The 15,506-nt window shown below is 41.3% G+C and overlaps 1 protein-coding gene across 1 annotated transcript; it reads left to right on the top strand.

Annotated features, from left to right (window-relative positions):
• The first annotated feature begins 975 nt into the window (after window positions 1-975).
• Window positions 976-15,287, top strand: CARD6 (caspase recruitment domain family member 6). The gene is made up of 3 exons (XM_008963334.6): window positions 976-1,610; window positions 3,101-3,658; window positions 12,111-15,287. Exons 1-3 carry the CDS (start codon window positions 1,328-1,330, stop codon window positions 14,381-14,383), a joined length of 3,114 nt encoding a protein of 1,037 aa, XP_008961582.2. The 5' UTR covers window positions 976-1,327; the 3' UTR covers window positions 14,384-15,287.
• The last annotated feature ends 219 nt before the right edge of the window (window positions 15,288-15,506 follow it).

Below are 15,506 nucleotides of genomic sequence, written 5' to 3'. Positions count from 1 at the left end.
TAATTTTAATGACTTCATGTATACTCTTAAATGTAAGGGTGTGTTTATTTTCAACTTTTAAAAAGGGTGTCATACTGTATGTAATCTTTTGGGATTTACAGTTTTTCCTTACTATTGTTATGATTTCTCTATATTGTGGGTCACTGAAGTTCATTCTTTTTGAATGCCATGTAATATTATGTTATAAGAAATATCACAGTTTATTCATCCAGCATCCTGTTGCTAGTTATGCAGATCGCTTTCAGGTTCTTGTGAACTATGAAGGAGTAAATAAAGACCAACCAGGTAATTTTCTTAAAATAAATAATAATAAAAAACCAAAAATGTAAAATATTAAATAGTAATGTTTAAAGTGGAAGTATAAATCTCCCTGTAGTCATATTCTCAGAGATAACCAGTGTTAAAATTTGGGATATCTCTTGTCTTCTTTAAAATATAATGCATATCTGCATATACATATTATATACATATACTATATACACATTAAGTTTTTTAAAACAAAAATGAGATCTATAACTTGCTGTTTCCATAGCAATATATCATGGATATCATTACTTGTCAATATGTAGAGATGTACTTTATCCTTTTTAACAGTTCTTTGGTGTTTCACTGTCGACATGTCAATATTTATTCCCTAAACCCCAACTTTGGTTATTTTCAATTTTCTACTGTTGTAAACAATGTTGTAATGCAGATTCTTGTACATACATCTTCGGGCATTTGCTCGATTATTTCCTTAAGATAATTTCCTAGAACTGGAATTGCTGGGTTGAAGGATATGAAGTTTTATTTTTGTCTGTCTTCAACTTTATTTATTTATTGCTGTATATTGCCATATTGCCCACCAAATATCAATTAATAATTTACATTCTTGGCATCATAGTATAGTTCTCTGAGCAGGGAATACCTAGTCCAACCTGAAGTTCAAGAGCGACTTCTTGGAGGAGGTGACCCTGGGTCTGAGTCATGGTGAGAATTTATCAAGACTTCAAAAGAGCAGATAAATAATCCACAAGGACCCCGGATCAGAGAGTGCTCCGAGCTGGGTTGCCCCACTGTGCTTGTATCTGCACTCTCCAACACTAGGCATCATTGACATGTTAAAGCTTAGCCAAATAGAATTGTTCTTTGTCATTCTTTTTTTAACTTTTACTTATTCATTAGGATGATTTCATAATATATTTCCTGGTTTATGCAGTGAGCCGAGATCGCGCCACTGCACTCCAGCCTGGGCGACAGAGCGAGACTCCGTCTCAAAAAAAAAAAAAAAAAAAAAAAAATATATATATATATATATATATTTCCTGGTTTAGAGGAAACAGGAACAATGGCTACCGAGAGTACTCCCTCAGAGATCATAGAAAGAGAAAGAAAAAAGTTGCTTGAAATCCTTCAACATGATCCTGATTCTATCTTAGACACGTTAACTTCTCGGAGGCTGATTTCTGAGGAAGAGTATGAGACTCTGGAGAATGTTACAGATCTCCTGAAGAAAAGTCGGAAGCTGTTAATTTTGGTACAGAAAAAGGGAGAGGCGACCTGTCAGCATTTTCTCAAGTGTTTATTTAGTACTTTTCCACAGTCAGCTGCCATTTGCGGCTTAAGGCATGGTAAGTTGACTTTGTATACTTTTTGGGGTGAGAGGAAGGGGGCAGACTTTCTGAAAAAGAAAACAAAATGAAAGAAAATTGTTGCCTTTTATTTTTGTTAGTCTTTTTCTGGAGATAATTTTCATTGAAATATGAAATAGGGAAAAACTGGAATTTAAAAAGTTTCTGAAATTTAACATCTTATTGGTTTACTGAATCGATAATTTGTTTTTCAGACTGTACTCAAAACTTGCAGTTGTTTTAATGCTAACAAACTGCTCATTATTCTGGCAGTAACATGCTAAAATCTCACAGTTGGAAGGAAAATACTTTAATAATAACACAATCCAGGGTTTGTTTTTCAAGTAGGTGAATTCGTGGATATTTACAGTGCCAAGACCACAAGCTGTATCTTTCACTTAGTATAGCCGTTTTGAAAATACAAGGAAAATAATTTTTAACACATAGATGGCAAATCAGTAGTTTCATTTTTTTGGTGATAAGAATGCCAGCAGCAGCTGTTTTCTGGAGCAATTCCAGTGCTAATTCTTAAATGGTTCAAAGATAACTGGTAGTCCATGAAAAAGCAATTCTTCCAGTTATTTAGCAATTCTGTAAATTACTACTGGGACTAGGTCTAGCTCTTTTTCTAGGAATCTTAAAAAAAATATTCAAAATTATTTTAAGGGATGTTAGAGAGGTAGAGGCTCAGATAAAAAGGTGAATGTTAATGATACCTAATTTAGGACAAGATTTATATGCTTAGAAATTTTTCTTTTATTATTTCTAAAGCACACTATTCCAAATAGAGCCATTTGCTTACTGATTAGAAATTATTTGTGATCAGATTTCATTAGCAATGACCCCAAGAGACGTGAGTCTGTTGTGAGTCACAGTAAGTCCACAAGTAAACACTGTTCATATGATTCAAATTTTTCGTTTTATTCACTTACCCTGTAAGGTTGCTAGGAAGGACTCAGACTTTAAGCAAGACAGTGGTGTGATCTGATTTTTTTTTTTTTAGTGGAAAAAAGAAAGTTCTGAAAGTTGACGTGTTGACATGCAAGTTATATAGGAGGTGTTAGGTATTCCTGTCCTCCAGTGAAATAAGAGGTGGCTGGGCGCTGTGGCTCACGCCTGTAATCCCAGCACTTTGGGAGGCCGGGGCAGATGGATCACCTGAGGTCAGGAGTTTGAGACCAGCCTGACCAACATAGTGAAACACTGTCTCTACTAAAAATACAAAAATTAGCTGGGCATGATGGCGCATGCCTGTAATCCCAGCTATTTGGGAGACTGAGGCAGGGGAATCACCTGAACCCGGGAGGTTGAGGTTGCAGTGAGCCCAGATCGTGCCATTGCACTCCAGCCTCGGCAACAAGAGTGAAACTCTGTCTCAAAAAATAAATAAATAAATAGAAGGAGAGGGATGAAGCTTTGAGGCCTCAGGAACTCTAGCTGTTATACAGCTTCTTTTTCTTAATTGGGAAAAACAATTGTTTTCTTTGCAGAAGTTTTAAAACATGAGAATACAGTACCTCCTCAATCTATGGGGGCAAGCAGTAATTCAGAAGATGCTTTTTCTCCTGGAATTAAACAGCCTGAAGCCCCTGAGATCACAGTGTTCTTCAGTGAGAAGGAACACTTGGATTTGGAAACCTCTGAGTTTTTCAGGGACAAGAAAACTAGTTATAGGGAAACAGCTTTGTCTGCCAGGAAGAATGAGAAGGAATATGACACACCAGAAGTCACATTATCATATTCAGTTGAGAAAGTTGGATATGAAGTTCCAGCAACTATTACATATATAAAAGATGGACAGAGATATGAGGAGCTAGATGATTCTTTATACTTAGGAAAAGAGGAATATCTAGGATCTGTTGACACCCCTGAAGATGCAGAAGCCACTGTGGAAGAGGAGGTTTATGATGACCCAGAGCACGTTGGATATGATGGTGAAGAGGACTTCGAGAATTCAGAAACCACAGAGTTCTCTGGTGAAGAACCAAGTTATGAGGAATCAGAAACCAGCCTTTCATTGGAGGAGGAACAGGAGAAAAGTATAGAAGGTATGGAAATATCTTGTATAGTTAGGCAACAACTTAATAAGTTAATAAGCTTGCCATGACATAATGGGGATGGGGGATGAAAAAGGGACAGATGTCAGCAGAAAATCAACTACTAAGAAATTCCTCGTGCCTCTCTGACCTGGAATCTCCTCGAGGTAGGTGTTGACTTAAAGGAGCTCCCAGGACCTAGGAAATGATGGACAGCATAAGCAAAAGTAAATATTGATTGTCAGTTTGTAAATTTCTGTAGTTCGTATAAGGAGTTGCCAATCATTAATTTCCCATTATACGTACGAGGAGTTGCTAATCATTAATTTCAGGCTAACCTATTTCTCAGGTTAAACCACTTTAGTTATTTTAGTGCCTTTGTGACCAGAGAGATGTGGGGATTATGGGTTTGACTGTTTAAGTGAAAACAGTCAGTAAATGGCTAAGATCCCAAAATATTGTTACTTGGCTTGATCCAGTCCACATAATGCCATCTTGATGAGAATTATATTTGTATCTTGAATCTGAATATTTCTTTATTTGAAAAAAATTTGTTTTTAAACAGGGTCTCACTCAGGCTGGAGTGCAGTGGCACAATCATGACTCACCGCAGCCTCTACCTCCCAGGCTCGGGTGATCCTCCTACCCCAGCCTCCTGAGTAGCTAGCATTACAAGTGCCTGCCACCACGCCTGGCTAATTTTGTATTTTGTAAAGATGGGATTTTGCCATGTTGCTCAAGCTGGTCTCGAACTCCTGGGCTCAAGTGATCTGCCCACCTTGGCCACCCAAAATCCTCGGATTACAGGTGTGAGCCACTGCACCTAGCCAAATCTGAATATTTCTTAATGAAAATTCAAAATATGAGAAGTGTTTCATTGGAGTGATATTGCCTGGGAAAATAGACATCACTAAGTTCTGAGTAGAGGATGAAAATGTAGCTACCATCTCACATTCATTTCAAATCTTGGGAACTCATAATCCACTTATGGGTAGGAAGAGAGTCATTTCTTCCTCATCACACCTTGTATCAGTTTGTGAGGGATGCTGTAACAAAATACCACAAAATCAGTGGCTTAAACAATAAACACAGATTTCTTGTCTCACTCTTTTGGAGGCTAGAAATCTGAAATCAAAGTATCAAAGTACTGACAGGGTTGCTTCCTTCTTTTTTTTTTGAAACAGAGTCTCACTCTGTCGCCCAGGCTGGAGTGCAATGGTGTGACCTTGCTCACTGTACCCTCCGCCTCCCGGGTTCAAGCGATTCACCTGCCTCAGCTCCCCAAGTAGCTGGGATTACAGGTGCGTGCCACCACGCCTGGCTAATTTTTGTTGTTTTAGTAGAGACGAGGTTTCACCATGTTGGCCAGGCTGGTCTCGAACTCCTAACCTCAAGTAATCCACCCACCTTGGCCTCCCAAAATGCTGGGATTAAGGCATGAGCCACTGTGCCTGGACAAGGGTTGGTTCCTTCTGAAGGATGTGATCTGAAGGATCCTAGCTTTCCTGGTGGTTTGCTGGAAATCATTGACACTGCTTGGCTTGTGCAAGCATCCCTCTGATATGCCTTCACCTTCAAATGTCCTTGTCCCTGAGTGTGCACCCCTTTGGCCAAAATAAAAAAGGACACCAGTCATATTGGATTAGGGCCCACTCTAATAACATTATTAAAACTAATTACATCTGCAATGGCCCTATTTCCAAATAACATCACATTCTGAGGTACTGGGGGTTAGGATTTCAACATATGAATTTTGTAAGGGACATAATTCAACCCACGCCTCTTGCCCCACCCCCAAATAACTTCTTAATACATGATTATTTTGGGGCCCCATACTTAATTTTTATTTATTTATTTTAGTTGGTGCATAGGGTTGAATTAATTAATTCATTGCATAGTATCATCATTATTCTGCAAAAATCCCCTGTTTATCTATTCTGTTTTTTTCTCCATTTCCCATTTACCTTCTTCTGTAGGTAACATTCTAATATTGCAGGGCATCTCTTACATATTGTTTGGTTTTCATGAAATTTTTTTTCTGTATCAGGTACTGACTGGGTTTCACCACGTTGCCCAGGCTGGTCTTGAACTCCTGGCCTCAATAATGCTACATAACAAATCATCTGAAAATTCAGTCACTTCAAACACTGAGAGTTTATTATTGTTCACATGTCTGTGGTTGGCTGGGCAGTTCTGCTGGTCTTCCCTAGGTTCACTCATGCATCTGTGATGAGGTGGTTGAAGGCTGGTCTCTCATCTTCTAGCAGGCTACTCTGGGCTTGTTTTCAGAATAGATGCAGTATATTCTTTTTTTTTTTTTTTTTTTTTTGAGATGGAGGCTCACTCTGTTGCCCAGGCTGGAGTGCAGTGGCATGATCTTGGCTCACTGCAACCTCTGCCTCCTGGGTTCAAGTGATTCTCCTGCCTCAGCCTCCTGAGTAGCTGGGATTACAGGTGCCCACTACCACGCCTGGCTAATTTTTGATTTTTAGTAGAGATGGGGTTTCACCATGTTGGCCAGGCTGGTCTCGAACTCTTGACCTCAGGTGATCCACCCACCTCGGCCTCCCAAAGTGCTGGAATTATGGACATGAGCCACTGCACCTGGCCAAGTATATTCTTATGATGAGGGTAAAGGAGAGAGAAAGGGAGAGAGAGCAAGGTGGAGGGGGGGAGACAGAGAAGTAGTGAAGGCCTTTTGAGTCTTAGCTTTAGAACGATCATCATGCCATCTATGCCATCTGTATCTGTTTCCTAGGGCTGCTGTAACAAAGTACCACAAATGAGTGGCTTTAGAACAACAAAAATTTATTGTCTCACAGTTCAGGAGGCCAGAAGCCTGATATCAAGGTATCAGGAGGGTCATGCTCCCTCTGGAGGTGCTAGGAAAGGATTTGTCTCAGGCTTCTCTCCTAGCCCCTGGTAGCTTCGTGCATTCCTTGACTTACAGATGGCCATTTTCTCCCTGTGTCTCTTCACATCATCTATCCTCTATGCATGTCTCTGTGTCTAAATTTTTCTTTTTTATTAAGACACCAATTATACTGATTTAGGCCCCCCTCCATGACCTTATTTTAACTTAATTACCTCTGTAAAGATAAAGATGCTATTTACAAAATAAAGCCACATTCTGCATTACTGGGGGACTTGATATCTTTTTGAGGGGGACAAAATTCAACCCATAACACCATTACTTCTGCCACATTCTGTTGACAAAAGCAAGTCTCAAAGCCAGGTTTAGGGTTGGGGGAAAACAAGTTCTACTTCTTGCAAAATAAGATAGCAAAGACTATGGATACCAGAAAGCCATTAATTGGGGACATTATTACAATCAGTCTAACATCTTTAGTAAAACAGATCAAGAGAAGTCTTAATAATAATGTAGTTATGATCTGCAATGTAATTCTAATGGCTGCCCATCCACTCTAGTTGACTGGAGGCACGTGGCTATTCTTTGTTTCTTTCCCAAGTAATATTTGTCTGTGCAGCTGAGAACTGAAAAAAATAGTTCTAAATCAAAGGAAGGTCTTCATGCTCTTTGTCATGTGAAATTTTATGTAAAAAATATCACAGTGTCACAGTCTCAGAAAGGCTTAAACTATTGCCTTGTGTGCTCTGCACTATAGAAGTTCAACTTGTATAGACAGTATCAATTGACTCTCTTCCCCCTCCAGCTTGTTGTTGGGTTCAACCATTGGGTGGAACCAATATGTTTACCTTTCCCTGTGGCCTTTCTTTTTTCCTGAAGATCCAGGTTTTCATTTTATATTATTTTCCTTTAGCCTGAAAAATTTATTTATTTTTTCTCTTAGTACAAGTCTGCTGGTGGTAAATTCTCTTAGTTTTTGTTTATTGAAAGATATTTTTATTTTGCCTTCATTCCAGAAGGTTGCTTTTGCTGGATATAGGATTCTACAACTTTTGCCTTTAACATGTTATGGATGCCATTCCTTTGTCTTTTAGCTTCCATTGTTTCTGATGCTAAATCTTCAGTCATTTTATCATCGATCCTCTGTAAGTGCTGTGTCATTTATCTCTGGTTGTTTTCAAGATTTTTTCTTAATTTTTTTTGAGCAGTTGACTCTGATGTGTCTGGGGTGATTTTTTTTTTCTCTTAGTGTTTGCAGAGTTTCCTGAATCTATAAAAAAACTTTTAATCAAATTTGGAAACTTTTCAGCTGTTATTTACCGAGATTTTTTTCTTTCTCACTTCTTCTCTTCTCTCTTTCTGAGACTTCAAGTACATGAATTTTAGAGTTTTAAAAATATTGTTCTACACGTTCCAGAGACTCTGCTCAGTTTTCTTTAATATTTTTTCTCTCTATTCTTCAGGTTAGATATTTACTTTCTTCTGTCATCTCCAATTTGTTGTTAGCCCATCTAGTGATTTTAAACAAATTCATATATTGTGATTTTTAATTCCAGAATTTCCTGTTTAAAAATACTTTCTATTTTTTTCTGAGAATTCCTATTTAATCATTCATTGTGGACTTATTTAATTTTAATTTTTTTTTTTTTTTTGAGACAGAGTCTTACTCTGTTGCTCAGGCTAGAGTGCAGTGGCACAATCTTGGCTCACTGCAGCCTCAGTCTCCTAGGCTGAGGCTCAAGCCATCCTCCCACCTCGGCCTCTCAAGTAGCTAGGGCTACAGGCACAGACCGCCAGGCCTGGTTAATTTTGTATTTTTTTGTAGAGACAGGGTTTTCACGATGTTGCCCAGGCTGGTTTTGAACTCCTGGGCTCAAGTGATCCTCCTGCCTCAGCCTCCCACTGTTTTGGAATTACAGGCATGAGCCACCATGCCTGACTGTAAAATTCTTATATGCTAAATCTAACATCTGGGTCATTTTGGATTCAGTGTCCATTGAGTATGAGTTACATTTCCTGTTTCTTCCTATGTCTATTAGCTTTGGATTGTGTTCTATCCATTGTATATAATAGGTCATAGAGACTCTAGATTGTTATATTTCTCCCAAGAGTCTGAATATTATTTTGGTCTGTTTTTGTCTCCAGTTAACCTAACTGTATTTAAATTCAAAATTTAGACTCCTTTTCCATGGGTGGCAGCTGAAATCTCTGTTTATTTCTTTTTGCCTTAGCTGAGTTATTTTTATGAATTTTTAATTTATAAAATTGAGATTAGTTTCCTGATATTATTGCTTACCTTTTTCACCTAGCTCTGTGCTTAATTAGATACATCTCTGTTTTGTGTGTACATCTACTCTGTTGCTTTGATCTGCTCCATAGTGACACTGTTATTACCTTGTCGACACACCTGGCTTGGATCCTGTGGGTATTGATGTCTTTCTTTTTTTTTGAGATGACAGACTGGAGTGCAGGGCCACAATCTTGGCTCACTGCAACCCTGCAACCTCCACCTCCTGGGTTCAAGTGATTCTCCTGCCTCAGCCTCCTGAGTAGCTGGGACTACAGGCACCTGCCACCACACCTGGCTAATTTTTGTATTTTTAGTAGAGACGGGGTGTCATTATGTTGGCCAGGCTGGTCTCGAACTCCTGACCTCAGGTGATCTGCCGACCTCATCCTCCCAAAGTGCTGGGATTATAGGTGCGAGCCACTGCACCCAGCCATGGGTACCAATTTCTGGCTGAAGAAGTAGAGAATTGCTTTCCTAAGGCAAAGTATGAGACAGGAAAAAGCAGAACTTAAAAGCTGTCCTGCAACCTATTCTCTCACTGCTTCCTCTGTGAACTCTTCATGCTAGATTCAACTTCCCCCTCACCTTTTTGCCCCAACACATATATCAGTTCAAGCAACTTTGAGACTACTCAAGGGCTTCTTATAGTTACTTTTATTAATTCCTAAAATCTATGCTTTTCTCTTATTTCTGTTGTTTCTTCAAAGCTATTTTTAAGGGTAATTTTACATTTTTACACTAGCTGGCCGTCTGTCAGGAGTAGAAAATCTAGTCTGATCTTCTCTCTCTGTTATGTACTATCTCTGTATTTATAAGATGTAGGTAGGCCAGCCAGGGTGGCTCATGCCTACAATCCCAACACTTTGGGAGGCTGAGGCAGGCAGATTAATTGAGCCCAGGAGTTGAGACCAGCCTGGGCAAAATGGTGAGACCCTGTCTCTACAAAATGAAGAAATGAAAAGTTAGGTGGGGTCGATGGTGTGCACTTGTGGTCCCAGCTACTCCGAAGGCTGAGGCAGGAGGATCACCTGAGCCCAGGAAGTTGAGACTGCAGTGAGCTGAGATTGCACCACTGCACTCCAGCCTAGGTAACAGTACAAGACCCTGTCTCAAAAAAAAAAGTAGGTAGAAGATAGTTTGGAAAATGGGAGATCAGGAAAAATTAGGTATAGCATGCAAACTCCAAGAAAAACTTTGAAGGAAATAAAATCTTCAGTTCCTGTAAACTTCAGCAAGAGATAAATTTAAGAAAGAACCAGTATCGGCCAGGTGCGGTGGCTAATGCCTGTAATCCCAGGACTTTGGGAGGCCGAGGCAGGTGCATCACGAGGTCAGGAGATCGAGACCATCCTGGCTAACATAGTGAAACCCCGTCTCTACTAAAAATACAAAAAATTAGCCAGGTGTGGTGGCACCCACATATGGTCCCAGCTACTTGGGAGGCTGAGGCAGGAGAATCGCTTGAACCCAGGAGGTGGAGGTTTCAGTGAGCTGAGATCGTGCCACTGCACTCCAGCCTGGGTGACAGAGTGACACTCCATCTCAAAAAAAAAAAAAAAAAAAAAAAAAAAAAAGCCAGGCGCAGTGGCTCACACCTGTAATCCTAGCACTTTGGGAGGCTGAGGAGGGTGGATTGCCTGAGCTCAGGAGTTCGAGACCAGCCTGGGCAACACGGTGAACCATCTCTACTAAAATACAAAAAAAAAAAAATTAGCTGGGTGCGACGGCGGGCGCCTGTAGTCCCAGCTACTCGGGAGGGTGAGACAGGAGAATCACTTGAACCTGAAAGGCGGAAGTTGCAGTGAGCCGAGATCGAGCCACTGCACTACAGCCTGGTGACAGAGTAAGACTCCGTCTCCAAAAAAAAAAAAAAAAAAAAAAAACCAGTATCAACCTAGAGTATTTCTCATAGATGTATATTAACAAAATTTTTTTTCATCGCTGCATGTAAATGTTAGCACATTTTTAAAAATAAAAAACCTAAATGATCATCCATAGGCAATTGTTAAATAGTTACATCCATCCAAACCATGGAGTACCATGAAATAGCTAAAATGAGTTAGGTAGATCAGTATATATGCTGACCTGAAATAATTTGCAAGGAATACCACTAAGTGAAAAGAAGCTGAAGAATCATTTGTTTAGTATAATATCATTTATGTAAAAAAAAAAGAGCATGGGCTGGGCACGGTGGCTCATGCCTGTAATCCCTCATTTTGGGAGGCTGAGGCAGGTGGATTACTTGAGGTCAGGAGTTCGAGACCAGCCTGGCCAACATGGTGAAACCCCATCTCTACAAAAATACAAAAATTAGCTTGGTGTGGTGGCACATGCCTGTAATCCCAGCTACTCAGGAGGCTGAGGCTGGGAGAATTACTTGAACCCAGGAGGTGGATGTTGCAATGAGCTGAGATCTTGCCACTGCACTCTAGCCTGGGCAACAGAGCCAGACTCCATCTCAAAAAAAAAATAGAATCTACTAAGTAAAACTATATATTTCTATATATGCATGCATACTTAAGTACTTGCATAGAAAAAGGATGGGAAGCAAACGTACTCTACCATATTGATATCTCCCCTAAAAACGAAGCTGACTTGCCAGAATGGTGAAAGGAGACTTCCACTTTATTTATATTGTTTCAGCTTTTTGCAGTGAAAATGTAGATTAGACCGGGTTTAGGGGCTTAAGTCTATCCTAGCACTTTGGGAGGCTGAGGCAGGCTGATCACTTGAGTCTAGTTCAAGACCAGCCTAGCCAACATGGTGAAATCCCATCTCTACTAAAAATACAAAAATTAGCCGGGCATGGTGGCACACACCTGTAGTCCCAGCTACTTGGGAGGCTGAGACACAAGAATAGCTTGAACCCAGGAGGTGGAGGTTGCAGTGAGCTGAGATGGCTCCATTGCACTCCAGCCTGGGTGACAGTTTTCTTTCAAACTCTGCCTCAAAGCAAAAAATAATGCAGATGACTTATTTAATTTTAAAAGTCAGGCTGGGCACAGTGACTCATGCCTGTAATCCCAGCACTTTGGGAGGTTCGCTTGAGACCAGTTCAGAGTCAGCCTGGGCAACATAGAAAGACCCCATCTCTATTAAAAAAAAAAGTAGCCAGGCATGGTGGTGGGTGACTGTAGTCTCAGCTACTTGGGAGGCTGAGATGGTAGGATTGCTTGAGCCCAGAGTGATGATCATGCCCCTGGATTCCAGCCTAGGTGATGGAGTGAGACTGTCTCAAAAAAAGAAGTCGATGGGGAAAATTGAAATTCTGAACATGGCATTCACTATTATCTTCTCTCCTACAGAAAGAAAAAAGGTGTTTAAAGATGTCCTGTTATGTTTGAACATGGATAGAAGCAGAAAGGTTCTGCCAGATTTTGTTAAACAATTCTCCTTAGATCGAGGATGTAAGTGGACCCCTGAGAGTCCAGGAGACTTAGCCTGGAATTTCCTGATGAAAGTTCAAGCACGAGATGTGACGGCTAGGGATTCAATCCTCAGGCACAAGGTTCTGGATGAAGATAGCAAGGAGGATTTGCTGGCTGGAGTGGAGAATTTGGAAATTCGAGACATACAAACCATTAATCCCCTTGACGTCCTTTGTGCCGCCATGCTGTGTTCAGATAGCTCTTTGCAACGCCAAGTCATGTCAAACATGTATCAGTGCCAGTTTGCTCTTCCCCTGCTACTGCCAGACGCAGAAAACAACAAAAGCATCTTAATGCTGGGGGCCATGAAAGACATTGTGAAGAAGCAGTCAACACAGTTTTCAGGGGGGCCTACAGAGGATACAGAAAAGTTTCTGACTCTCATGAAGATGCCTGTCATCTCTTTTGTGCGTCTAGGATACTGTAGCTTCTCTAAGTCCAGAATCCTCAACACACTTCTCAGCCCTGCCCAGTTGAAATTACACAAAATCTTTCTTCATCAAGATTTGCCTCTTTTGGTGCTTCCCCGGCAAATCTCTGATGGCCTGGTTGAGATAACATGGTGTTTTCCTGATAGCGATGATAGAAAGGAAAACCCCTTTTTCCAAAAGCCTGTTGCTCTGGCTAATCTCCGTGGAAATCTAGAAAGCTTTTGGACTCAGTTTGGTTTTTTGATGGAAGTTTCTTCAGCTGTGTTTTTTTTCACTGACTGTTTAGGTGAGAAGGAATGGGACTTGCTAATGTTTTTAGGAGAAGCTGCCATTGAAAGATGCTACTTTGTTCTCAGTTCCCAAGCCAGGGAGAGTGAAGAGGCTCAAATTTTTCAGAGGATACTGAACTTGAAGCCAGCACAGCTACTGTTTTGGGAGAGGGGAGATGCTGGGGATAGAAGGAAGAACATGGAGGGCCTTCAAGCTGCCCTCCAGGAAGTGATGTTCTCTTCTTGCCTCAGATGTGTGTCTGTGGAGGATATGGCCGCCCTGGCCAGGGAGCTGGGGATTCAGGTAGATGAAGACTTTGAAAACACTCAGAGAATTCAAGTTTCCTCTGGAGAAAACATGGCTGGGACAGCTGAAGGTGAGGCTCAGCAAAGACACAGTCAGCTAAAAAGCTCATCTAAAAGCCAGCCTCTAATGCCAATTCAAGAGCCTGGGACTCAATGTGAGCTCAGCCAGAATCTTCAGAATCTCTATGGTACCCCAGTATTCAGGCCTGTTCTAGAGAACTCCTGGCTCTTTCCAACCAGAATTGGAGGTAACTTTAACCATGTTTCCTTGAAAGCCCCCTGGGTTATGGGCCGCCCCTTTGGGTCAGAGCAGAGGCCTAAGTGGTTCTGTCCTTTGCCTTTTCAGAATGCAGGGGCCCAGGGCCGAGGTAAAAGTTTTGGTATTCAATCCTTCCATCCCCAGATATCTTATTCAGGTGAAAGATTCATGAAATTTTCCAGAGCTGCTCGGGGATGTCACTCGAATGGAACATTTGGGAGACCGCCAAGACCCATTTGTCAGCATGTACAGGCCTGCCCTGAGAGACCACAAATGATGGGAACTCTTGAAAGGTCTAGGGCAGTAGCCTCCAAGATAGGTCACTCCTATTCCCTGGATTCACAGCCAGCAAGAGCAGTAGGGAAGCCATCGCCTCAGCAAGCTTGCACCAGGGTAACAGAGTTAACTGAAGCAACTGGAAAACTGATAAGAACATCCCATATTGGAAAGCCTCACCCTCAGTCCTTTCAACCAGCAGGAGCCACACAAAAACTAAGACCTGCTTCTCAGCAAGGAGCCCAGATGAAGACACAAGGTGGGGCTTCAAATCCAGCTCTCCAAATAGGGTCCCATCCCATGTCCAAGAGCTCTCAGTTCAAATCCGATCAGTCCAACCCATCCACAGTCAAACACTCCCAGCCTAAACCCTTCCGTTCTGTGCCCTCTCAACCTAAATCCTCTCAGACAAAATCCTGTCAGTCCCAGCCCTCCCAAACTAAACCTTCTCCATGCAAATCCACTCAGCCTAAGCCAAGCCAGCCCCGGCCTCCCCAGTCTAAGCCTTCTCAGCCCAGACCCACTCAACCTAAGTCATCCTCAACCAATCCTTCACAAGCTAAGGCACACCACTCAAAAGCAGGGCCGAAGAGGGGAGGGAAGCATTAAAGAGCTAACTCCAGAGATCTATAAAGCATATCCTTTACCCAGGCCATTCCTACCATATAGTAAGCAGAAGAGTTGCCATGAAAGTAAAAGACTACTGTCATTAGCATGTAAAACAAAGAAAGATATACATGACCGAATTGGATATCTTTGTTTGTTTGAGACAGAGTTTCACTCTTGTTGCCCAGGCTGGAGTGCAATGGCACGATCTTGGCTCACCGCAACCTCTGCTTCCTGGCTTAAAGTGATTCTCCTGCCTCAGCCTCTCGAGTAGCTGGGATTACAGGCATGCACCACCACACCCAGCTAATTTTGTATTTTTAGTAGAGGCAGGGTTTCTCCATGTTGGTCAGGCTGGTCTTGAACTCCCGACCTCAGGTGATCCGCCCGCCTAGGCCTCTCAAAGTGTTGGGATTATGTGTGTAAGCCACAGCGCCCAGCCGGAATTGGATATCTTTAAGATATCTGTAAGTGTTGTATCCCTAACCAAGAAGAAAAATATGAAAATAATTAACACTAGAATCAAGCAGTAGATAATTGAATCCAATCTTGAGTATTATTAGATAATGTATAACTTGCACCCAGGGAATGGGGGTCTATGAGACAACCCCACTTGGAGAAGAATGGGGTTAGGGTCGCTAATTGCAAAATGACTGTACAATAGGACGAAAGTTGCCTCTGTGTCTGAAAAAGTATCTTAGTTGTTGGCTGCTCCAGAGGTATCTTTGTCAAAAGCTTCTGGTTCAATATCAGCCACTGAGCAGATAACCCTGCTTATTTGGTGTGGTTAAATCAACTAGCTTCTGCTAATAGCCCCAATTTGCTTGAATGGGAAAACGCTCTCATTTGACCCTTACAGGTAGAAATAATGAATTAACAACCAATAAATTTAATTATTTGGCATTAACTTTGCGAAAGATCTATGTTTGTTTCATATTTGATATGGTTTGGCTCTGTCTCCACCCAAATCTTATCTCGAATTGTAATCCCCATGTCCCTCAGGAGGGACCAGGGACCTGGTGGGAGGTGATTGGATTATGGGGCCGGTTTCCTCCATGCAGTTCCTGTGATGGTGAGTGAGTTCTCACGAGATCTGATGGTTTATTTTTATTTTTTTGAGATGGAA

The sequence above is a fragment of the Pan paniscus genome, chromosome 4, assembly GCF_029289425.2.
Source record: "Pan paniscus chromosome 4, NHGRI_mPanPan1-v2.0_pri, whole genome shotgun sequence".
NCBI classification, from domain to species: Eukaryota; Metazoa; Chordata; class Mammalia; order Primates; family Hominidae; genus Pan; species Pan paniscus.
The sequence above is the reverse complement of the archived record's forward strand: the minus strand, read 5'-3'. Positions and strand labels throughout refer to the sequence as shown.